Raw genomic sequence first — 24,056 nt, 5'->3', positions numbered from 1 at the left:
AATAATGCATACATATCTACAAATTAAAATCTTTTAAAAAATTATGGTTGGACTTGGAGTCAATAGCGGACCTAGTAAAGAGAGTGGGAGGTCACTTGACCCCGGTAAATTCCCCAAATACGGTTTTAGTGTTTATGAAATATTATTATAAAATAAATTATATGATTTTATTTTTATAAATATTTTGACCTCCCTAAATTTTTTGTCTGTGGCCAACTCTTATTGTTAAAAACTACTGAACTAAACCCTTACTAGGGTTGAGAAGCTTACTGAATTACTGAATTTGAATTTATGCAAATCGTGACTGCATAATTAATTGCTTAAAACGATTGAATTCTTTTTTTTTTTGACTGAATTCTTAATACGACATAATTAATGGTTTTTTTTGTTCATGTTAACATTAGGACCCATTCTTTTTATTTTATTTTTAATTTAGATTAATTAAAATACGGGAAATTGGCACAAATAACCCAAAAAAAACAATAATTAACTATCTAACTACTCTAACCAAATAAATATCATACACACTATATAATCTACAACATATACAATTTTACCGTTATTCAACACTAACCAATCTCTCTACGTCGTCGGGCCAGCATCGTCGGACCACCATCACCGGAACACCGCCGCCAGACCACTGCCGCTGGGCCGCCTCCAGTGGACCATTGCCGCTGGGCCGCCTCCACCGGACCACTACCGCCATTACACCTTTGTCGGACCACCTCCGCCGGAATACGACTGCCGGACCACCATCACCCACCACTACTCTATCACCATCAAAACTGCCCTTTAGGTAATTTTTCATTGACCAGTAGTATTCACCTAGTTTTTTTTATTAGTTGGTTATTTTCTACATACTTTTTTTTTTTTAGTTATCACAAAAATTTACCCTTAAAATAAAAACCAAAATGAAAATGAAAGATTCGTTGGGAAAGGAAAAAAAAATGGAAGAAATATGACCTTGACTCTTTTTGGTGAAAGTAAAGTACATTTACACTTAAAGAAGAAAAAAAAAAAGAAACACAGAGACGAACGAACCAAAGAAAACCTCATCAGTCTCTCTAGATATCCTCTGAAGTCTGAAACCAATCTATCACTTTATCACTCTCTCTCTCTGCAACTTGCAACTACAACTACAACTACAACTAGCATCAACCAAGAACCTTTACTACTTCTTCTTTCTCTCTTTCTCAGATTCTTGTCTGAATTTATTTTGTTCTTTCCATTTTATCTCAATTTCACACACCTTTTCAAGATGCCGATCAACAAAGACCCATCAACACCTCCTCCTGTCATCGGAAAAATCGGTCCTTACACTGTCTTTATGACTCCTCCGGCCACTCCTAAACCACCTGAATCTCCCTCTCCCACCGTGTCTCAAAAGCCTGTGATGGCACCTCCCGTTCTTCCTCCCCCTCAGCAGTTTAAGTCGGTGGCTTCTTCTGGAGAGGACGGCTCTGTTTTGGGCTTCTTTAAAAACGCCGTCACCAAGGTTCAAAATGGTATTGAAACTAGAGAAATCTGACTGATTTTTGAGCTATAAAGTTTCCTCATTTTTCTGGATCTTGAGTTTGAGATTAGTTTTATATTGATAACCCTTTGATTGATTGATTCGAAATGGTGGAAACAGATGTAAAGTTTCTATCTTTGTGAAAGTGATTGGGATGTAGATTATTTCTGATATACCTTGAAATCTGGATTTTTTTCATACCGTTGCTGTGATTTGTTTAGAGACCTGACATTGTCATTCTTGTTTTTGTGTCTGTATGCTTAAACTACAGCTCATTCAAGTGTGGATGATCATTTGGTGAGATGGTTTGGGTTAAACCAGTCTAAGTATCAGTGGGCTTTGGATGAGTACTACGAAAGCAAAGGATCTGTAAGTGTTACTTTTAATCATTTCTTTCATAGACTGTGTCTATTCTTTCCTTTTTGATTCTCTCTATACATTTTAGTTTCAAGTTCTTGCGGTTCCTGAATCTCTCTTTCTATTATTTCCTTATCGATATCACTCCTTTAGTCCCCGCTTGATTCATCAGCTTTTTAGTTAACTTGCTGGTTGGACAAAATTTAGTTTCATGTACATTTTGGTGAGCTTAGAAGCAAAGCTAGTTCGAGTGTTTTTTTCATTTACTTCTAAGGTAATGAACACAACAAATGCAACCAATGGAAAGGATATAATGTAAATGAAGCTTGATGATCTTCACCCAATATCAATTATAAAAATTGCGTTTGGTAGTCAAAAAATGTCACGGATTGGTTTTGGACTTTTGGTCTCTTTGGTCATTGATTTAGTGCATATGTTCCTCAAGTACATCTTCTGGTTATAGCACTCATCTTGTTGAAATCGGATGCAGGATATCAAGGCTGTGAAAGCAAAGGAGATGCCTGGAAAAGCACAGAGCGTATAAGTAAACCATATATTATAAACATCTTTCCAAAACCTGTTTTTCTAAGAGAGTTAAAAAGCTTCGAGTCTTGAGGAAAGTTTTATTCAGATGATTGATCATGGAATCCATTTTAGCCTTAGAGGTCTCTTTTGGTATATTTTTTTTAAAAAAACCTATGTAATGTAGCTCTTTGTTGTTTTATGTAACAATGGAGATGCCATTCATCCATTTGGGTTGTTGTAAGTTTAATGACATTATTCACTTTTTATTATATTCACTTTTTACCATATATTAATAATTTTTATATGTATGTTACATGTCTCTGAATTCAAAATAATTTGCTAAAGTTTTTTCTCTGACTAGCAAAAAAAAATTTCTGCTTGCTATGATTCAACTGAAAAGTGATTAACAAAAAATTAAATTTGTTTGGCGTTTCATCATTACCTCGTAATTATCGGACTACTGGACCTCGCAATATTCAAGGCCCATTATAAAGACCCAAATTCTTCCCGACAACAGCCCAACTGTCTCTGTCTGGTCATAAATCATCTCAAAATGTTTTAATATCTTTTTTTAACTTTTTAAAAATATTTTCCGGTTTAAAAATATTAGAATTTAAATTTAATAAGCTAGAAAAAAAACCGAAGAAAGGGTTTAGGGCTTTTGCAAATTTGTGCGTCTCCCTTTGCTTCTTCTTCATCCCCAAAATCTCCGCCTCTTCTTCGCCGGAAAAGTAAAGAAAAATAAAAACAATGATTCGCGGCGGAAGAAGCTACGTAACTTCACCTCCTTCATTCTCCAACGACGCTAAAAAGCTTCTTGTTTGCACAGGAAACACTGTCTCTGTTTTCAGCGCCGCCACTGGCTTACAGGTACCTAATTTTTCTCCAGAGTTCTCATGGTTTCCCTTCGAATCCTTGATTTATACATTTCTGTTTTAGATTACATCGCTTGAAGGTCATACAGCTCCAGTAACGACTCTAATCGTAGTTCCTGCATCGAGTCCTGCTCAAAAGATCCTTTGTTATTGTTGGACTGCGTCTCTTGATGGTACAGTTCGTCATTGGGATTTCTCAGGACCTGAGCTTTTGAAAACCATCGATGCTCAGCTTCCGATTTACTCTATGGTGAGTTTAAAAAATATAAAAGTTGAATACTTTTTTTGGGTTTTTGATTAGTCTTTGTGATTGTGAATGTATCTGTGTATTGTTTTAATCTTGTAGGCTATTCCTTCTCTTTTGAGTGAACCTCAAGTACAAATTGATAAACGTCGTGAATTATCTGGTAAGTTGGTTGCTTATGTTTCGGTTGAGGATACAAGTGTTGTTAAAGACGGGTCTAAAGAGTTGCGTGGACATATCAGAAGATTTAACCTTGCTAAACCACGAATTCCTCGTGGAGACACTTTGAAAGAGGTCAGCTTTTCATATATCAGAGTTATATTGTATTGTATTGGATTGTGTTAAGCTCAAATCATTTTTGCTTGTTTCTTTGTGTAGACGGCAGAACCAGAATCTATTGTTATCAGTCCCTCTGGAGAGTTTTTCGGAATCCGTCACAAGTGTAAAATTCATATATGGGATGTTCCTTCTTCTGGAGGAGGGTCAAGGCATGCGGTTTCCAGGAAGATGACACTGCATCATTCAAAGTTTATCAATGCTTTTGCTTTTCATCCCACTGAAAGAATTATAGCTGCTGGAGATGTTACTGGAAGAGTCTTGATTTGGAGAGGTTTCGGTAATAGAAAACTTGCCTTGGGTAATCAAAAGAAAAAAGTGAGAGCTATGGTTGATTTGGATAACGCTGGGGTGAGAGGTGAAGATGATGCTGAATCTTGCACTACATGGCACTGGCACTCTGCTGAAGTTAATGTCCTTAATTTCTCTTCCGATGGAGCATATTTGTACACAGGTGCGACCAAGTTATTTCTCGCTTACATTTCCTCATGCTTGTGTTTATATATGATGTTGGGCCAATATCCATTAGTTTATCAGCCGATACAAAAAACTTATTGTTCTCACTCTGAATGGTGTGTGATTTTTGACTCTTTAGGAGGAAGGGAAGGGGTATTAGTTGTTTGGCAGCTAGACACAGGGAAGAAGAAGTTTTTACCAAGAATAGGGTCTCCCTTGTTGTACTTCATGTGGTCTCCAGATCCAACTCTTTCTTCTGTAAGTCAGTTAGAGCTTACTGTTTCAATCTCATCTAATACACAAGCTGCTGAAAGCAAAAGGAAATGTTTTGCTGATTTAACTAAGAATGAGAGCTGCAGGTGGTTTGTGCAGATAATCAGATCCATTTGCTTAAAATGCCTTCCATGGAGATCTTAAGGACCATTTCTGGAATCAAGGTTCGTCTTAGAAACTTATTACTTAACCACTAACTGCTAAACCTGGGAAGTTACTAACCTCTCTTGGATCTTCCTTTCCTTTGGCATTTACTTCAATGTGTGTTATTTTACAGCCTCCCCCATCATTGCCTAGGATGTATGAAGGCTTGGCTAGTACTGTTGCCTTTGATCGATCTTCTGGCATAGCTGCTTTGTGCACAGAAAATTATTGTGTTCAGCTATACAATCTTCTTAATGACCGGGGAATATCAGAGGTTAGTAGCTCCAATATACCCCCTAATGAGCTATTTTCCACTTTCTCCTGTCTATAAATTCTCTAAGTCGATACGCGTTGATTGTCAATTAAACTTTTGTAACCAATTCTTTCGCAGATTCAAGTTTGTGAAAGAAACCATCAACCAGGCGATGAAATCACAGTAAGTACATCTCCTAGCTGTTTTATTTGGTTTTATATCTAGTGTTTTTTTTATTACATTTGGTGATAATTTGAGAGTACGGTGTAGGTTGTGGTGACAGCGGTTGCTCTCTCCCTCGATGGCTCAGTGATGAGTACAACCGAGGTGAAACTTCCGGAAGATGGCATAGGAGGTTTAGTGTCCCTCAAGTTTTGGGTGTCTGAACCAGACAGCAAAAAGTTCACCTTATCCACAATTGTATATGAACCTCACAGGTTAATAATAACTCACCCTGCTAATGGATAATGCTTCATTTTTTCATCATCACCTAATTTTCTTGTCATTTATTATCTGTTGTAAACATAGCAAATCTGGATTTCGATTTCTCTGATTTAGTCTGCAAACTGCTATATTCTGTACAGAGAGTGATTTTTCTCTTTCTGTATATCTTACAGGGATGCCGGTGTCTCAGCCATTGCGTTCCACCCTACCCGCTCCATGGCAGTTAGTACATCATTTGGTGGGGACTTCAAGGTAGTTCTTAAACTGATTTTACATACATCTCTTCTTTTTTATTTTTGTTACTATTGATCTCACGTTCGCTCTTTCAGATTTGGGTTTGCAATAGCGACAAGAATCAGGCGGATAAGGACTCTAGCTGGATATGTCACGCAGTTGGCTCTTACAAGTAATTGCTTCTGTATGGATTAGGAAACTTCAACATTCACGAATTATTTGCTCAAATTAATATTCTCTGCCCTTTTGCAGGAAGAAGCCAATGACTGCTGCTGCTTTCTCGGGGGATGGCACTGTTCTGGCTGTTGCGGCTGAGAATGTTATTACGCTTTGGAATCCAGACAAGAACATTCTCTTGTCTGTTCTTGGAGCGACACTGACGGTAATTTTCCTTTCAGTTATCCATTTAAAATTTGGAACCTTTTTTATAAAGATGGTTGCTTAAACCTCCCTTTTTATTTCAGCCTATCACAAAGCTTTGTTTCGCTGGGACATCTGAGTTCCTTGTTGCTGCATCCCATTATCCGAGACCTGAATTGTCTCTTTGGAATGCATGTAATCTATCTTTATCATGGTCATATGGATTACGCATAGAAGGTAAATATTATAACACTTTCTCGAACTACTCCATGAAAATTCTTGTTGTGATTTTGCTTAGTCAATGTTTCATCTCGTTTTGCAGCTGTCACCTCCGCAGTGGATTCATCGTCTTTTGCAGTATTGGCTCTGATCCCAAAATCTTTTAAAACGGATGAAACTAAGGAGAATATCTTCCGCAGTAGAGATGGTGCCATTCTCTTGTTTAACGGATCAGATCCTAAGCCGGTATCTATATGGACTGTGATGAAGGTATGACAAAAGAAAAAGCCTGCTGATATATAATTGTAAAGAAGGAGAAACGAAACCAACGAGTTAAACAATGTCTAAATTGCAGGCTAAGGGAGGATCAATTTCATTTTTAGAAGGAGATAAGTCTCAGCCTCGCCTAGCATATGTAAATGGAAGCCATGAGTATGTTGTATTCGATCCCAATAGCGACGAGTCACAAGAGCGTAGCGCTATTGACTATGACAGTCTTGCTGGTCAGGAAGAGACAGGTAAAAGCAAGTTTTAAAACAAGCTATGAAAGAAACTTTATTGATTGTACCTTGTTATTAATCGAAAAAGTCTCAAATCTTTTAGGAGACGCCGGGTACACATCCTTGTATGGGCAGTTACCTGATTATGACAAGAAGAGAATGGAGGATGCTGAGTCGTTGGCAACACCGTTTGTATCGTCAGAGAGACCGTGGGAAACAATATTCAGCGGTTCTACTCTAAATTTCCCGCCACTTCAGAAATTATGTGCTGAGTTCTTCGAGTCCCTAATGGAGAAAAGAACGACCATTGTGGAATGAGAATTTACTTACACAAAAAGGTTTTGTAAGGTTTATATAGAAGAGAAGCCATCTTTGGTGAGCAAAGTTGTTGAGTTTTTGTTCAGGAAATTTTGTAGCTTCTTTTTGTTGTGAGATTCGGTTCGGTTTATGTTGTTGCTACCATATTGTGGTTCAAAAATGAAGGACTCTCTAACCAAGTATGCTCGGTTTGACTGATAGAAAGAAAAAACACGATCCGAAAACCTTACTACGATTTTGTATGCTTTATTGGGTTTTTACTATTTCTACTCAATAAATATGATTACCTAACTATTGGAAAAAAATATGATTACATAACTAGTAATCTAGATGGGGTAACCAAATTTAAACCGTGATTTTGTTTACAATTCTAAACATATCAAATGAAATAGAGTGACAAGCAAAAACAATTTGGGGTTTTTACTTTTTTTTTTTTACTTTAGATTCTCAATAATTGTGAAACGAGTCAGGTGCTCCTCCTAACCCACCAAGAGAAATTATTCGAAAATCCAAAATATTTCAACTAACATCTTGCATTATATTATTTTTATTTTTGCATTATGCATTATTAAGTTGGGAATACAAATTGATATTTCATATTTTATTATATTCGTGGGCTATCTATATAGGTCTTTTGATGGTGGTCCAATATGTTGAGCTAATATTATTCTTTTAAGTACATGAAAAAGGTAATTGCTTTGGGGACACTTAACTTTTTATTTTTATTTCCACATGCATATGTAGGACAATACTGTAGTTTGTAAGGTTTGTGTTACGTATTGGAAAAGCTTTCTACTTTTGTGAAAGAGATGTAAAAAAAAAAGATCACTGTTTTCGCTTAAAACAACAAATTAATTATCCAAGATCAATGCAAGTCTTTAAAAAGTTACTCCTACCAAAGTATTATGGTTCCTTGGATACCAAAATAATATTTGTAACACTCAAGTTCAACTAAATTAAGTGAGGAGGGCGATATAAAACATCAATTGTTTTATCGTATTAACATTGAACACTTAAGATACTTGCCTGTGCCGTACACCTGGCATGGGCTCCCACCAAACAAATCAAAGTATCCACATTTTGAACTTATTGTTCTTGTATTGATCCAAGACTGCATTATTATTAAGAAACAAATTATGTAAATACAATGATTAATGTTTTTGGTTTTAGATAGAATCATTGATCATCAAATTGGTATCCTAGGTCGTGGCATGCTCAAATTGGTTGAGTCAGGGATCTTGAAGACTCATTGTTAATGATATTTCAATTGAAAAATTATTTTATTTTAAGATATGACCACTCATTATTTTAAGATATTTGCACTACTAATTTCAGAAGATATTTGATGAAAAAAAAAAATGATTGTGTTTGCTTATACTAAGAAACAATGTAATTAGTAGATGCAAAACAACGTGACCCTAGCTCTTAAATGTCTTCTACTGAGATGATATCATGCCCATGGGAGTTTGCAAACTCTTCTGGATAGAGTTTGGTTATAGTAATATTATAAGCAGTCGACATCCAAAAATAAATAACACCTCATTGAATACTACAATTGTTTACGGAATAGACAACTCTAAACAAATATATACAATAAAAACAAAATTGAATTTTCAACATTTTACAACTAAGTTTTAGATCTAGCGACTACGATGCGAAGAGCTTCGATTAGAGATAGAGTCAGGAGGGGAGAGTGAGATTGAAGAATCACATTCACAATCCTCAAGATCTTCATATCCCCAAAACTCTTCTTTCACTTCTTCTTCCTCTTCCATTTTCCATTTCTCCTTCTCTATATCTTCTCCTTGTAGTACTTCTAATACCTAAATGTACCATAGTAAATCCACAAATAAACACAAAAGAAATTAGCAATAATTATGAATATATCTTAACAATCAATCTTGTTATAATGTAGTAACATCTTCTTGATGATAACAATAATTAAGTCGTAAAAACTGCAGCTAATCTGGTTTAATAGTTTTTTATATAATTTATATAGTATTTGATTAAAGTTAAGCGTCGGTAAATGAGCCTCTGTAAATCATAATACTACTTTTCTTGGTTATTCAATCAATACAATAAAAGTTGAAATTTTCTGGTGTTGACACCTAAGCTTTTTAAACTCTTCTAAGCATGACACATCATTAAAAACTTAATCCAATCAAATTATAACAATTAATACAACTAAGTTTTATGTTCCAATAAAAATCAATCTCCTTTACACGTAACTTTTTCTCCCTTCTCCCGATCAGGGCCATGCCGCTATGTCAATCCTTCTCAAATCGATGATTGAAGTTGAAGTGAAGAAGAAATCGATCAGAAGAACATATCCAAAAACGTTTATATGAAAAATCTTTAGAATGCGTTTAAGGTTATAAAGGATCTTAAAAAAATGGAGCTATAACGAATCCAGATGAAGGAAGGATGGTTGGAGAAATACATTTGATTCTATCTATACTTTATGTGAGAATATCATATTTAGCAAAGTTAGTATTCGTTCCTACCGTGTTTAGTATTTTGATTATTTGGTTGGCAACAATCAGTTGCATCTCTGATCTTAGACAAATATTTTATCTGCAAATTAAAGTGTCAAAAGCATTGAAAATGAAAGCTTTGAAAGATTTCTTAAAAATTCTTAGTTCTAAAAAGCTTAGTCTGGCGATATGATATCTGGCAAGGTTAGATCAAGATACTAGCTGATCAAGGGGTTTCTTAAGGTTATTTGATTATTGATTCTATGTCTCATTGAGATAATATAAAGTTTATTGTTATTACTCTATATATCCTGTTTTTAATGTAAGAAATTTAAATGAAATTTATTTTTAAATCTATTTGGAGACAGTATATTTTTAAACATTTTTTTCAAGAAAACAAACAAATAAATGCTCTAAAAATTACATGAAGCTTGTATATGGAATTTCAGTATAAGGCGTTCACCTCATGTATTGTTTTTCAAAATTAAGAGGCATATCTATTTGATTTAGTTATAGTTTTAAACAATATGATTTATATTACAACTTATATGTATTATTAAAAAAAAAGTTCTAAAAAAAATCTTACAGCGTAGCACGAGTGTCAACCTAGTAATCATAATAGAAATATAGTGCTTGTTTTGTTTTATATGGGACTGTGATTAAGATTAGGTGTCGGTAATTGAGCTTTTTCATATATTATAGTACGTGTTTTTAATTAAATTGAAAAGTTGAAAGGTGTTGCTTTTTTCATAAAAAAAAAAATCAATAACAAAGAAAAAGTAACATAATATAAGGTTTGATGTATATGTCGTATTAAATAATGATGTTTATAGTTAAGGACCAAAGACATTTTTTAAGTCACGCAGCCGATGAGCTAACTGAAAAGCGATCGTTGAGTAACATATCGACACGATTACGTCTCATTTATGAACCAATCATCAATAACTATTTTCTTTGACGAAAAAAAAACTATAATTTCATGGCACTTAGTTATTCGTTTGTTGCTCAAATAAGGGTTTCACTTATACTATAAATGAAGGGAAGAAACAAACATATGACTCACTATAAAAAGAAAATTAAACTAACATATATATTGAAATATACTAGTATTAATGGTTATGATTAATAAGCTTCATGAACGTACCTCGATCATGGAAGGTCGACACAGAGAGGATGATCGGATACAGAGAGATGCCGCAAAAGCTATTCGATGAAGTTGTTGGATATCGAACTCTTCACTGATCCTCGGATCCACCAGCTTCTCAATCTCTCCATCTTTTATAATCACTTTTGCCTGAATTACAAAAATAAAAAATTAGCAACTCTACAAATTCGTATATATAAGAAAATACATTTTTTTAGGTAGTGTAAGTTTGATTGGTAAAACTATATGATGAAAAAGTGATAAAACAGCTGTACAAATTTTCCAAAACTTTTACCAATCACATTTTGGAAGTATATGGATTTTTATAATAAAAATGTTTTGGAAATTAGTCAAACCAAAAAAAATAATTAAGATAACTTATGCCATGAAATAACCGATTAGATCATAAATAAAAATCAGAGTTAATTTAGAATTTACCCAGCTGTGTAGGCTCTGATGAGAAGCATCAACAGGTTTTTTACCGGAAATGAGCTCAAGCAAGAACACTCCAAAAGCAAATACATCAGTCTTCTCATCTACAATCCCATGTGTATAGTATTCTGGTGCTAAGTGCCTGTTTGGTTTATTTTAAGAAATGATCAATTAGTATCACTAAACAAAATTAGAAACTTTGTTAAAGATAGAAATAAAAATTTGAGTAAAGAGTACCCAAATGTGCCTTCAATTGGAGCGATGGAATGATGAGACCATTGAGAAGGCAGCCATTTTGCCAACCCAAAATCAGATATCTAAAAAACAAAATTTTTTTTGACTCTTTTAATAATATATAACCAAATGAAATAAGTGATTAAACAATAAAACAGTAGAAAATTAAGAATAAAAAAACAGAGGAGGGACCTGTGGTTGATAATCTTGGGTTAAGAGAACATTAGAGGATTTAATGTCTCTATGTATGATCCTTCTCTGACAACCTTTGTGTAAATAATGAAGCCCTTTTGCTGTCCCAATTGCAATTTTATACCTTGTCTCCCACTCCAGTGGTGCTTGATTCAAATCTACACCAATAACAATATAACAATGGGTCTTTAATATACCAAAAAAAAAAAAAAAAAAAAACAGCACATAACTCAAGAATTGTAACAACCCATTAGCACATAACTCAAGATATTGTGGGTTTACCATGAAGGAGGGAAGCAACAGAGCCTCTAGAAGAGAAGATGAAGACAAGATAGAGACCATTGTCAATACAGCAACCAAGAAGAGACAAGACATTAGGGTGCGAGACATGTCCAATTGTTCCAATCTCCATTAAAAACTCTTTCTCTCTCCTCTCATCATCTCTGCCTCCTCTTGTTATCCTCTTCACAGCTATCTCTTCGCCATTTTTACTCAGTACTCCTTTATACACCTCTGCAAATCCACCTCTACCGACCAAGTTCTCTGCAAAAAACACAAACCCTTTTAGTCAAAATGGCGTATAATAGGAAGTGAAGTTTTCTAGAAGAAAGAGATGAACAGAACAAACCTGAGCTGAAACCGTTGGTTGCGTCGTAGATTTCATCAAAGGAGAAACATTTCCATTTGGGTCTTTGAAACTGCTCTGTTTCTTGAAAACCCTCGACGCATTTGGTGCGAGGAGTTGAGTTCTCGGAGTCAGAGTCGAAACTGCGTCGTTTGAAGGAGAAGAGACGTTTCAAGCTGTTGCTTCGAATGTACTTCATTTGTGGATGGAACAGAGTTAAGAAGAAAACCCGAGGTTTTATGCAATCACAAAGAGAGAAGATGGAAGAAGGAAGAGATGAGAAGGGAGAGAGAGAGAGATTATTATTATCTGTCTGTTTTTTTTTTTTGGTGCTTTGTGAATAAAAACACAGAAGAAATAAATTTGGGTTGGTGAAGGTTTACGGTGAGGTCGACCACAGAGAATTAGGTAACGTTAAGAAAAATTGTGTTTGGCGTTTTTGAGATTTCCACGTTTGGCGATTAGAGAGTTATGAGAAGAAGTGTTGTTTGTTGTGTTACACAAAAGGATGAATGAATGAAAGAACATTGTGTTGTGTGGTGTGGGTGAGACTTTAATGGTTTTTTATGCTTTTTTTTATCTCACAAGGCAGGTAGCTTCGCTGGAGGATATCCATGTTCTCATTTTTACTTTTTATTTTTTTTTCTCTCTTTTTTTTTATATATAAATTTTGCCATATTTGTTTCACAAATTTGAGAGTTCGGAAATTATAGGTAAGGAATAATTTTACGGGTAGAAGCAGAATGAAATTTTTGGTTTGCTGTGATATATCTATATATGTAATGTATCATATATGTAATCTATTTCGTTTTATTCATATAGACATTTTTTTTTTTCATAAACAGTCCACTTTGGAAGTAAACGGATATTAGGTTATAATTTATCATTTTTAGTTAAATATACGTTCCGTTTTCTAAATTTGAAAAATATTAGATTGATTGATGTTGTATGTGTTTTGCTTCGAAAACTTACGATTATTCATATTATTTTTTTCCATCATTCAAGATGAATTGTACATCGAAAATACATAATACGTATAAAAGGATTATGACGCCATATTTGTCTCCGGCCATTTTTGAATATGTACAAAATGAGTTATATAGTACCATGCCAAATTTATTTTTGAAACGTAAACATCGTATTTGAATTTGGCTACAAAGACTGCAATAGAAACATACAAATTCTTAAATCGATTGAGTTAATGACGTTTAGATATTTAGAGGAAGTCTATTGGGTGTATTTGGATTCGTCAAATAACTGTGGTCAGATTATTGTCGAGTTAGTAGTTATTATGTAAAAAAAACAATGCTACTTTTGACAGAGATATATAGGATTCTTTTATTTTTTTTGGTGATGTAGAATGGATTCTTCTAAAACTCTCTTTATATTTTTTAAAAGTCAAGCCTAACATATTTTGCTTATTCAAGTGAAACTATAGTTAGGTCGTCCAAATTTGCATTCTCTTCGGCCTAACTTAACACTCGTCAGTTTTACTAGCCCCAATCCTAGCTAGAGTATCACTATTGAGTTATTTATGTTTTATCCTCAAATGTAAACATATAAACAAATGTATATAAGTTCTGTTTTTGTTTTTGGGTTATCTTACGTTCAACTTCAAGTTATGAAGAAGTTATGGCTCTCGCCTTTCATTTAAAGCGGAGTTGCTTAAATTGCAATAGAGAATCTTTTAACTATAATTATGATAACATAATTTTTCGTATAAAAGGGGACTAGCTTAGACTTAATTAAGCACTGGCAGATACAAATAAATACGAGCACCAGGTCAACCCTCTTTTGAGTTCATTTGAAGATGATAAATACTTATCTTCAAATCTGGATTACCATCAAAGCAACATATCAAAATATCAATCTAGATATGTATCATTATAGAGAACTATAAAGAAAGAAGACTGAACTATGTAAAAATTGTAATATTGTATATTTAATTTGTACATTTTAGCTACTCATTAACTTTTAATTTATATATATATACATTAATATACGTATGTTTAATCTAACTAACATAACAAGTGAAGAAGCAAAACATGTTCAGTTCAACTGAATGTTTCATCTTCTTCTGATTGTCTTCTCTACTTACATTTATTCAAGTGTCCAAAGATTATTGGCCTGTATACATGTATATTAATTAAATATTACGACCTCACATCAACTTTGGAAGATCAGAAGACGACACATGGCACTTTATTTGGACATGATTGATCTCTGTGAATGGAACAGTTTACTTAATTTCTCTACTGAGATAATGTTTTGTTTTAAAGCGACGTTGTTAATTAAATTGATACTGGACATGAATAAACAAATTGACAGAAGTACATTATTAGTGATCGAGGTTGTTTATAATATTTAAGTTACACTAGACGAACCTTGGTTATTTATCGAGAGGTCTTATCTAGAAGGGACTTTGATTTGAGAATTTTTTATATGATACAAAGGAGTTAATATATATATATATATATATATATATATATATATTGGGAAAATTCCCAAAAAAACATCAACTTATTTTTATTTGGACATTTAATATCCAATATTTTTTGATTGGAATAAAAATATATGATGTATTAAATTAGTGTTAAATAAAACTTTATCTTTTAAAAATTAGTCAAATTAAACACACGACCAAATATTTGAGTATTGGGTATTTTTTATTCCCCAACTTATTTTTTAAACCAAACACACGACCAAATTAAACCCCAACTTATTTTCTATTCTAATCAAATAGTATTGAATATTAAACGACCAAATAAAAATTAGTTTGATTTTTTTTGGGAATTTTCCCTAAATATTTTGTGTGTGTATGTGTGCACAAGCTACACAAGTTTATTTGTATATGTAGACTATCTCTATTCATAATAGTTGATGTTTTGAGATTTTTTTTGTTTCTATAATGGGATCGAATTTGTAGATTAAAAACCTGAAATAATTTTTTCATTTTTTTCCATGTGATATGTTTATCTAATGTTCCTAATTTTCTTTCTAATATAAAATAATTATAAATTAATTTATAAATAAAACTATAATATTTTCTTAATATGTGTAACAATATCAAAACATCAATCTACTATAAATAGAGGTAGTATTTTAGAAAAATTAATACTGAATGTCCTAATGTCATGAGAACGCTTGACTTATTTTAGGGATAAAAATATTTTAGGTAGAATTAATATACGAAAAACATTTGAATCAAATTTCAAATAAGACCAAATTTACTAGCAAAGGTTGCATCAAAAATATCTAATATATATACCACTGATTACCTTAAAAGTTATATCCAATATATATATATACCACATCTCCATCACATTCATATTAAATTTTGTTCTTACAAAAATATGTTTTTTTCTTTTCAGCGAAATTTCTGCGACCAAAACGCTTTTTATAACAAGTTTACATATATTAATTGAGGAAGAAATATAAGACCGTCGGTCGAAGACCATATCAAAGTGAAGACTGAAGAGCACATCCAGACATGTAACCAAAGCTATCAAGACGGCGACATTTTACTTTTGTTCACGAGACCCCAAACCATTCTCCATTGAGAGACCTCGATTCTTTATATCAGATAGCGACAACAACCTTACATTTTATTGTCAGCTAAGCATTTCATATTGGATTTTTTTATTATTGTTATACAGAGATACATTTTTGTTTGTATCATATATCAAAATTATTTCACCCGTGAAGATCTTCTTTAGATATAGTTATCGAAGTTGCTTAACATTACAATCTGAATTTTTGATTAAATGTAAATTTAGTAAGATTGATTTGGTAAAATTAGTAAGATTATATTTTTCATTCCATTATAGTTTTTAAAAGATATAAATGAAAATTTAGTAAGATTGATTTGGTGATACATCATTATTCATTAGTCATTACCAATCGGAATCCATTATTTCAGACTTGACTAGAACGTTTGGCTTATTAGCTATTTTGTATAAGACCTGGGGTCCCCAAAATCATTTGAATGCTGTACATTATAACTCTCTTTAATTACTTTTCTAAATCATTAGTTCATTTTGTATATTTCCGATGCTATAGGGAAAGTACAATGTTTTATAAAATGTCCTAAGAAACCTTTTTTTTTTTCGGGGTTTTCCCTGTCTTTAAATTTACAAAGATGACTAGGAAGAAATCTATTTTTAATTGTAGATTTGTATATCAGTATATAAAACAACATAATTCAACCGAATATATAGTAGAGTAACAAAGTAAATAACACAATGACCAGATTAATTCTAAAATGAAATAATTTTTAAGCTGGAAATTTTATAACAAGTACTAGTACATTAAACTATTTGCACATCATTATAAAAAGTTGAAACGAGTAATGTCAGTTAAAAATTTTATATACTCGAGAAGTTTGATTTACTTTACGGGGGAGAAATAATTGACTAATGCGATTTTTTTTATAGAGGTTCGAATTTTAAAGATAACATAATTGGACGAGGAAATGGTCCCCAAGAGACGAACAGTAAAGAGTCTGGCCAGTTTTGTTTTAGTGAAAAAGAAAGATTTTCGTATTTTACCGATACCGAAGTTCGCATGCATGCAATAAAGTTGGCCTTTGCATTCTTCACGAGATGGTGGAGAAGCAACGCTACAAAAACAGTGCCCTTTTATTAATGACGGTTTCGGTTCAACCGTTTCTGTTTGAGCCACATTCAACTAAGTTAGGATTTACTTTTGGTCGTCAATGCTAATCATATACTTTTTGTAACTAAAAGAATGGCCTTTTTGAACTTCTTTAAATAGATTAAATTAAAAAAAATGTTTAAACTCATAATTTTTAATATTTAACTAAATTAATGGTATTAATACCATACCAAATGTCAATCTCAAAAAAAAAAAAAACTCCAAATGAGAGTAATATGTTTCACTTTCCCAAATTAGAAGATGTTTTAGAGAATAGCACGAAAATTAATTAAGAAATCATTTTTAACATTACACATCAGTTAATAATTAGTTAAAAATATAATTTAATTAAGCACAAAAGGTTGCAGAATTCAATTAGGCAAAAGTATCAAATAACAAAAAAATATGTATAGTAATTTATAAAACATCTTATAAAATGAAGCAAAAAAAAAAAATCTTAAATATCTTATATTATGGGACAGAGAGGGTGTTTCAATGAGAATCTTGAGAGCTAATATAGTGAATTGCAATTTGTTAAAGTGTGTGGAAACTAGAAAGTAGTTAGAAAATAACAACAATTTGTGTGGAAAATAAAAAGCATTCTTCTAAGAACAGGAGTGTGAATGAGATATCTGATAATGATTAAAGAGTACATCTCACAAGGGAACTCTTACCATGCAGTCCCCGCCAAATAAAGTGTTGGAACTTAAAATGTCCTGTATGTGACAAGAACACCGATCACTAGACAGACAACTTTTCCAGGCTGATCGTATTATGAGAGACTGACATTGAGAATCCATGCTCGGAATATAACAAACGTCTGTATATAATATTTATAACACTCTAATTAAATGGGTCTAGTTGGGTTCATTGACCGAGAGCTACTCCAACAACAAGATCCAGGTCCACCATTAACTCGAGTCTCGAAACCAAACCTTTCAATTTTAAATAATTTCACATTAGTAGTAAACAAAAACAAAACGAAAGATATTTCCAAGACTACCAAAAATAAATATATATACCACAAACTTGTGCTTCAAGAAAAGTTCCTAACTCATTTAGCTAGGGCACGGACACCCTTGCTTTACGAATCTTTCTCCAAATTAAACTGTACAAATTCGTAGAAATTTTGAAACTATATAAAAAAAAAAGATTTGAAAAAATCATTATTTCAGAAAAAAACCAAAAAATCTACAAAAACTATTAACGTAAGGAAGAATCTGACCAAGTAGAGAAAATATTAAAATCCAAAATCCAAAATCCAAATCAATAACTAAAAGTTATGTTGTTCAATGTTAATGTTCCAATAATGCTAAAATACCAACTGAAGAAGAAAAAAAAAAGCTGAATCCTTTCTAAATAGTCCAAAAGAGAGTTTAAAGAAAAGAAAAAACTTCAATCAAATGCTTATCATCAGATGCCACCACCATCAACCGCATGACGCTTTCTTGAAATGCAATCAGAGAATGTATCAATGAGCTGCTCAGCAAGGGCTTCTGTATCTTCTTTAAAAGTAAGAAGAAATATTTTCACCACATACTTGTCTTTAGCCGTCGCACATACGCTATACCATGTGAGAAACTTCTGTCTAAACTCAGTTGTAACTTGCCCTGAGCATTCAAGCTGCCTGATTAGCTTGAGACACTTTTCAAACCCAAAGCTGATGCAGCCTGCTACGTCCTCCACTTTGTCCGCATTCTCGGGTGTACCTTGATTGTCATTGAGTTCGTCTGACCTGAATCTAGGAGGCGGAGGGATGGACAAATTCTCCCGGAACAATTGACAAGAACCGTTTTGCTTGATCTGTATGACATCAGAACCCGTTGCGGTGCTGAGCGTTTCTCCTTCACCGTTGAATTCAGTCTGTACTAGTGAAGGCTGTGGAGTTGAAAAATTGTTGCAGTTTGTAGAAGAGCTTGAAAGAGTCAATAAAGCTTCTGCTGCCCCTGCCGCTTCATCTTCTGGGACGGTTTTTGTAGAGACATTGGATTGGGATACGCTCAACTCTTTGGCGCCGCGAGAGGAAACAACTTTGAAGCAATAATCTGTAGCTGGAGTTAGACCAGAGACCACAAACCTTGTGTTTGGACTGAACAATTTACAAGTCGAATATTCTGGGTAATGTTGCTCTGTGACCTTACGATGCCACACGCTGTAATGGACGTCGGTGGTTCCCCTTGAGGAAGATTCTTCCGCGGCGCCAATAACTAAAGTGACAGAACTCGCCAAAACATCCACAAATCTAATGTTGAATGATCCTGTGGTTCACACCGAATCAAGAACTTAACAAGAAAACAAAAATAGTACTGTATTAACTGATCATAAGTGTTTATTGATCTTATTACCATCGATCAGCGCCTTCAAAGCAGAAAAACAATATTGCTTCACGGTCATCGCACATCGAAGTCTGTTAACGAGCCCTCTACTCATATATGATGGATCATCATCCGTAAGAGGATCACTACGGAATTCAGTTTTTAACTCCTCCACAGCTTTCTCCACATCTTCAGATATTGCTTTGTACTTCTTTGTGCCCTTTAGGAGCTTCTTAGCCAAGAGAAGACGGATATAAAGTACGCCTATTCTTCTTTCTTCTTTTGCTATAACTAATTGCTTCTTCACACATCTGAGAAGAAAACAAAAGACAGAACATAAGTATATCCATCAAAGATTGTATTAAAAATATAGAAAGTGAATTGTAGAAGAATAATGTGATTGATTTTTTACTCAAGTATACTGCTAGGCGTGCCACATGAGACGCAGATGAAGCATCCATCAACATCACTAGTTTCCTTGTACTCAAGTATACCCGATTTATCACTCTTGAAAGCGCATTGCAGGTTAACCAGTAACTAGGATCTTTATTGGTATCATACTTATGGCAGATACAACATGAGCACCTTTTGCAAAAAGGGTCTACCTTTTTCAGTTTAGCCTGGCAAGCCAAGTTTTTACAGCGGATAGTACCCTTCCCTGATCAATGCTATGTTCAAGTTAGCATATAGAAACAGAAACAGAAGAATGCTATAAGTGGAATATTTACTACTGCAGAACATGTTGGTTACCTTTAGCTTGAGCTGATGGAGTCACATCGTGCGAAGGCTCAGGATCTTTCCTCTGTCTTTTTGGTGATGGATTCCTCTCTTCTACCTCACGTTCTCTAGTGTTTTTCTTTGATACGGTTTTGTAAAGCCTGTTGATGATCTGATCTTTCGTCAAGCCTGTGTATTTTCTTACTTTCACTGATTCTGCACGTAACATCTCTCGAATTTTGTCGCAGGACCACTCATGCAAGGCTTCTTTAAAGGTAATCTCTGAAATTTTTGACAGTTCGTAGACACGCTGTCTCCTTTGACCAAAATTACTCATATTATTGGTTCCCATTGAGTCACCTGCAGCTCCTGCATGGAGAGAAAAGGATGTTAATTTACATTTCAATCGCAAACACAACTCCTAGAATTACAAATGCATTAACAATAATTCTTCATGACAGGAACGCAAAGACTGTTTCCAAGAAGCTACATTAGCTTGTTAACCAAATTTAGAAAGCAGGGTTTCAGATCAAAACTTATGCAACAAGAAATTGTAATCTGGTCCCATGTACAGTAAAACAAAAGAAACCTCAACTAGCACCTTAGAGCAAGGAAAGTTTCCTCTTTTATGGTACAACACATCATATGAGCTCATGGAGATTGAAAATGTGTTTTAGAAGCAACAAACTAGAAAAGTAGGAAGACTCACGATCAGGAAACTATTCAATTAAATATATTAGATTAGAGGATGTAGAATCTAAAAAGGGTTTGTTTGCAAAATAGTACATTTTCAAAACTTAATTTGATTTTTAGTAAATTTACTATTTATAATTAGAGAAATAGGTAGGTTTTAGTATTTGTGTAATTAGAGCAGTAAACTAATAAACCATCACAACGCTACGGTCATCTTCACAAGTCTCAAACTTTCTAAAAACTATGAAATGCAGAACCCAAAAATATATATTAAAAAAAAACGTTACCTTTATCATGAGAAGACGCCATGAAAGAGGATAGTAGAGAGCCTAATCAAACCCACGCCGCGTTACTATCGGAATCTTAAAAACCTGCAACAAAAGAGTGATAAAGAAAACAAAATGAGACTAATGAAAAGAAAAAAAACTGAGATCCTTGAAAGAAATTAGATTGTGACGAGACTGGTCGTTCATGAAAAAGAAGTAGAATACAGATTCTTCCAAGTTCCACCAAGTTACAAAAAAAATCAAATGGTTCTTCTCTCTATTCGTCTACAAAAATATTCAATTCTTTTTGTTGAATGGAGAGAAGAAAGAGACGAATTAATAAGATTGTTTTCTGAGTTCCTTAATAGTTTCTATTTTTTTGGATATCATTTTATACAAATTTGCTCATAAGTTTAGCTAATAAAGAAACCATTTTTCTATGTTTCCTTGCATAAGAAGCTTCCTTTAACAAAATTTCATTGCGCACTTTCCACAAATACCAACAGATATAATGTGCATGGGAGGGACTCGGATGAGATTCTTTTAGGGGGAAGGCATACGACCGTAACTGTAGAGATCCAATTTATAAGTGGGGACTTAGGATAAGGGAGAGGTTAAAACTCAAAGAGAGGAGAAGGGGTGGCATAAGAGTTTTAATCCCAATTTTTATTAGCAATGCATCACTGAAAGTCTCAATATGCCGAATGCCTAAACCACCTGCATTTGTTGGTCTCGTAAGCTAATCCCAAGCAATCCAAGACATCATATTTTCATTAGGTTTTGAGTCCCACCAAAACCGTGTGAGAAGGGATTGGATTTTCTTACACAATGAGAAGGGATTGAAACACGGCATGGTATAGGAAGGCGTGGAAAAAAGGACTGATTTTAACAAAGTTTGTTTTTCTTCTGAAACCAAAAACTTTGCAAACCAAGAGTGAGACATTTGCCTGATACGGTCCACTAAGGCGCCAAAGATGTTCATCTCACGCCTTCCAAATTTTTTAGGAAGCCATAGATACTTGCCGGGTGCACCTTTATTTATGATTCTTAGAATCCTCATAGTGGCTTGTCTTTGAGCGAAGGGCGTTTTGTTGGAGAAAATGATTGAATACTTTCTTATATTGATAGATTGGCCATATGACTTTTTATAGCTTTGGAGGATGTTGGCTAGGTTGAGGCAATTTTTATGTTTGATTTACGTACAAAAGAACATTGTATCATACGCAAAGAGAAGGTGGCTAACTGTCAGACTGTTTCGAGAGATTCAGATACTCGACAAGGATCCATTATCTTGAGTTATACGGCTAAGACTCGGGAAAAATTATGTACAAAGGATGAAGAGGTAGCTAGGGAGGCGAGGGATTTTCTTGCTAGAGTCCTCGAGTGGGGAACATATTTCCTTGAAAGGAGGCATTAACAAGGAAAGAGTAAGAAACTGTTTAGACACATTCCATAACCCACTTTGAGTTGAAACCGAGTGTCATCATCACCGCTTGGAGGAAATTCCACTCAGTTGTGTCGTAAACCTTACTTATGTCCATAAACCTTATTTTCTTTGCATCTAAGCTACTAAGTGTATGTAGGATCTCGTTAGTGATGAGGACATTATCCAAGATTTCTCGTGATGGCACAAAAGCAGATTTGTTCTCCAAAATAAGAGGCGTGAGGGGGAAGGAGTGTAGGAAGTAAAAAAATTATATTCTGGAACTGTTTCTGAAATTCGCCTCAAAAGTTTGATAGATGGGAGTCCTACTGACCCTCTTGGGAAGGGGCGTAGGGTTTTGAATTTTCTCCTTGATTCACATGGTTCTCATGTCTATCAGTTTTCCTGGTTGTGCGATACCCGAATTTGTACAGTGATGGATCCAACTTTTGGGAGTAAAAAAGTTATTAGAAGTAGTTGTCTGGACCATCTTCGCCATTGACCGAAGGTGAAGACACCAAAATCATTAGAAATAGTTGTACTCTTTCCTACTTCGGGTTTGTCCCAATGGGTTTACCGAAGAGGTTTAATGACGCAACAAGCTCTAATGCATCATCACGTCCATCCCAATGACATGGTGATCCTATCCTTTCTTTTAAACTTTTTTTGTGACCGTTATTAAAAAGGGCAATGTGTGAACCTTAGTTTCTAGCCACATGTTAGGGTTTTTGTGTCTCCTTTATGTAAGTCAGCCTATAAAAAGGCATATAACCTCTATTGTAAAGTTAGTATTGCTTGAATAAACAAAAGGTTTTCTTTCACTTGTCTCACTCTACGTTTTCTCTGATAGCCTTAGCTAGAGAATACGAAAATCCTAGACGACTTCGAGCCAGGTACGCCTCTTCTAGCAGTCGGATCACGAGTCCTTCCATAGCTCTTGTGCTGCTACATCAATCCATCGCTAGCCATCAAGGAAGATCACCGAGAGGGTCGTCAACCCGTTCAATAGCAACCATATTGTTTCCATCTCAAGCCATCGAAGCAGATCACCGAGAGGGTTGTGTATCGTTAGCTTGAACCTCTATCCACCAAATCAAACCACTACAGAGTCACTTCTCAGTTCGTGATTACGCCGTCCGTGACCCAAAGTCATCCGTCCGTCTGTCCTATCATTATTCCAACCCGGGGTCACATCAGAGGGTAAGCTTTTTTGCCTTGAAAACTACAGTGTTGTTGCTTTACATGATATAGACAGGGGCAAGATGATATAAACTAGAGGCTGTCGTGACCCATTTCTCCTTTTTCACTCTCGAGTAGGGGTGTCAATCGAGCTGGTCCGGTCCGAAACTCGTAAAGTCCGCATATGTTTGAGCTCCTAAAATATTTTCGAGCCTATATTTCAAAACTTGACCCGGCCCTAACAGGGCTATTGGGCTTTTCCGAATTTATCTTACGAATAAAAAATTCAAACTTATAAGTTTATAATAGATCTTAAAAAGCAATGTTTAAAAGTGCACTATAAAACAAATCAGTCAAAATTTAAATAACTCATCAATATTCACTAAAACCAACTTAATTTAAAAGAAATTTTTTAAAATCAAATAATTTTTTATACTTTAATCAAATAAAATAATATATAATCATATAAAATATCATAGTTAAAGATTTTAAAAGTAATAAATAAGGTTATTAAGTAAATATGAAAAGTAGGATTAGATTTTAAACTTTATTACAATAAATCATTTATCAAGTATTCCAATCAAACAAAAATGTTAACAAAAATTAAAAATTAATTTTTTAAAAGACTTTTTGGGCCGGCCCGAGGCTGATCGAGCTA

General features: G+C 34.1%; 4 protein-coding genes across 5 annotated transcripts; 2 read left to right on the top strand and 2 right to left on the bottom strand.

Annotated features, from left to right (window-relative positions):
- The first annotated feature begins 934 nt into the window (after positions 1-934).
- Positions 935-2,703, top strand: LOC104767259 (uncharacterized). Its single transcript, XM_010491310.3, has 3 exons — positions 935-1,505; positions 1,785-1,882; positions 2,361-2,703. The coding sequence occupies exons 1-3, from the start codon at positions 959-961 to the stop codon at positions 2,412-2,414; spliced, it is 699 nt and encodes a 232-aa protein (XP_010489612.2). The 5' UTR covers positions 935-958; the 3' UTR covers positions 2,415-2,703.
- A 247-nt stretch (positions 2,704-2,950) lies between these two features.
- On the top strand, positions 2,951-7,230 carry LOC104767258 (uncharacterized). Its single transcript, XM_010491309.3, has 16 exons — positions 2,951-3,265; positions 3,335-3,520; positions 3,617-3,808; positions 3,893-4,304; positions 4,446-4,564; positions 4,666-4,743; positions 4,857-4,997; positions 5,115-5,159; positions 5,247-5,413; positions 5,594-5,672; positions 5,750-5,826; positions 5,907-6,036; positions 6,119-6,251; positions 6,337-6,503; positions 6,589-6,751; positions 6,837-7,230. Exons 1-16 carry the CDS (start codon positions 3,146-3,148, stop codon positions 7,049-7,051), a joined length of 2,424 nt encoding a protein of 807 aa, XP_010489611.2. The 5' UTR covers positions 2,951-3,145; the 3' UTR covers positions 7,052-7,230.
- Positions 7,231-8,516: 1,286 nt separating this feature from the next.
- On the bottom strand, positions 8,517-12,699 carry LOC109130913 (receptor-like cytosolic serine/threonine-protein kinase RBK2). 2 transcript variants are annotated; one of them, XM_087502926.1, is made up of 7 exons: positions 12,156-12,699; positions 11,810-12,070; positions 11,528-11,685; positions 11,339-11,418; positions 11,108-11,243; positions 10,670-10,819; positions 8,517-8,874 (listed from the first exon to the last, which is right to left on the bottom strand). In XM_087502926.1, the coding sequence occupies exons 1-7, from the start codon at positions 12,349-12,351 to the stop codon at positions 8,692-8,694; spliced, it is 1,164 nt and encodes a 387-aa protein (XP_087359052.1). In that variant the 5' UTR covers positions 12,352-12,699; the 3' UTR covers positions 8,517-8,691. The 2 variants fall into 2 exon arrangements, with proteins under 2 accessions (XP_087359052.1, XP_087359053.1); XM_087502927.1 differs by having other exon boundaries at positions 8,517-9,324; positions 12,156-12,688.
- A 5,358-nt stretch (positions 12,700-18,057) lies between these two features.
- On the bottom strand, positions 18,058-20,201 carry LOC104768238 (VIN3-like protein 3). The gene is given in 5 exon segments (XM_087500579.1): positions 18,058-19,063; positions 19,151-19,431; positions 19,533-19,641; positions 19,644-19,778; positions 19,871-20,201. Coding segments are annotated over 5 exon segments (1,689 nt in total). The 5' UTR covers positions 20,190-20,201; the 3' UTR covers positions 18,058-18,218.
- Between the last annotated feature and the right edge of the window lie 3,855 nt (positions 20,202-24,056).

Source organism: Camelina sativa, chromosome 19 (assembly GCF_030686135.1).
Source record: "Camelina sativa cultivar CO46 ecotype springtype chromosome 19, ASM3068613v1".
In the NCBI taxonomy this organism is placed as follows: Eukaryota; Viridiplantae; Streptophyta; class Magnoliopsida; order Brassicales; family Brassicaceae; genus Camelina; species Camelina sativa.
The sequence above is the reverse complement of the archived record's forward strand: the minus strand, read 5'-3'. Positions and strand labels throughout refer to the sequence as shown.

Bases quoted from the DNA above. Each gene is read 5' to 3' on its own strand.
- LOC104767259 (XM_010491310.3), top strand. From the start codon at position 959: ATGACCTTGACTCTTTTTGGTGAAAGTAAAGTACATTTACACTTAAAG. The intron at 1,506-1,784 runs GTATTGAAACTA...CTTAAACTACAG, and splicing joins CGTCACCAAGGTTCAAAATG to CTCATTCAAGTGTGGATGAT. The intron at 1,883-2,360 runs GTAAGTGTTACT...AATCGGATGCAG, and splicing joins ACTACGAAAGCAAAGGATCT to GATATCAAGGCTGTGAAAGC.
- LOC104767258 (XM_010491309.3), top strand. From the start codon at position 3,146: ATGATTCGCGGCGGAAGAAGCTACGTAACTTCACCTCCTTCATTCTCC. The intron at 4,998-5,114 runs GTTAGTAGCTCC...ATTCTTTCGCAG, and splicing joins ATGACCGGGGAATATCAGAG to ATTCAAGTTTGTGAAAGAAA. The intron at 5,673-5,749 runs GTAGTTCTTAAA...TCGCTCTTTCAG, and splicing joins CATTTGGTGGGGACTTCAAG to ATTTGGGTTTGCAATAGCGA.
- LOC109130913 (XM_087502926.1), bottom strand. From the start codon at position 12,351: ATGAAGTACATTCGAAGCAACAGCTTGAAACGTCTCTTCTCCTTCAAA. The intron at 10,820-11,107 runs GTAAATTCTAAA...TTTGTAATTCAG, and splicing joins ATCAGAGCCTACACAGCTGG to GCAAAAGTGATTATAAAAGA. The intron at 8,875-10,669 runs GTACGTTCATGA...TGGTACATTTAG, and splicing joins GTCGACCTTCCATGATCGAG to GTATTAGAAGTACTACAAGG.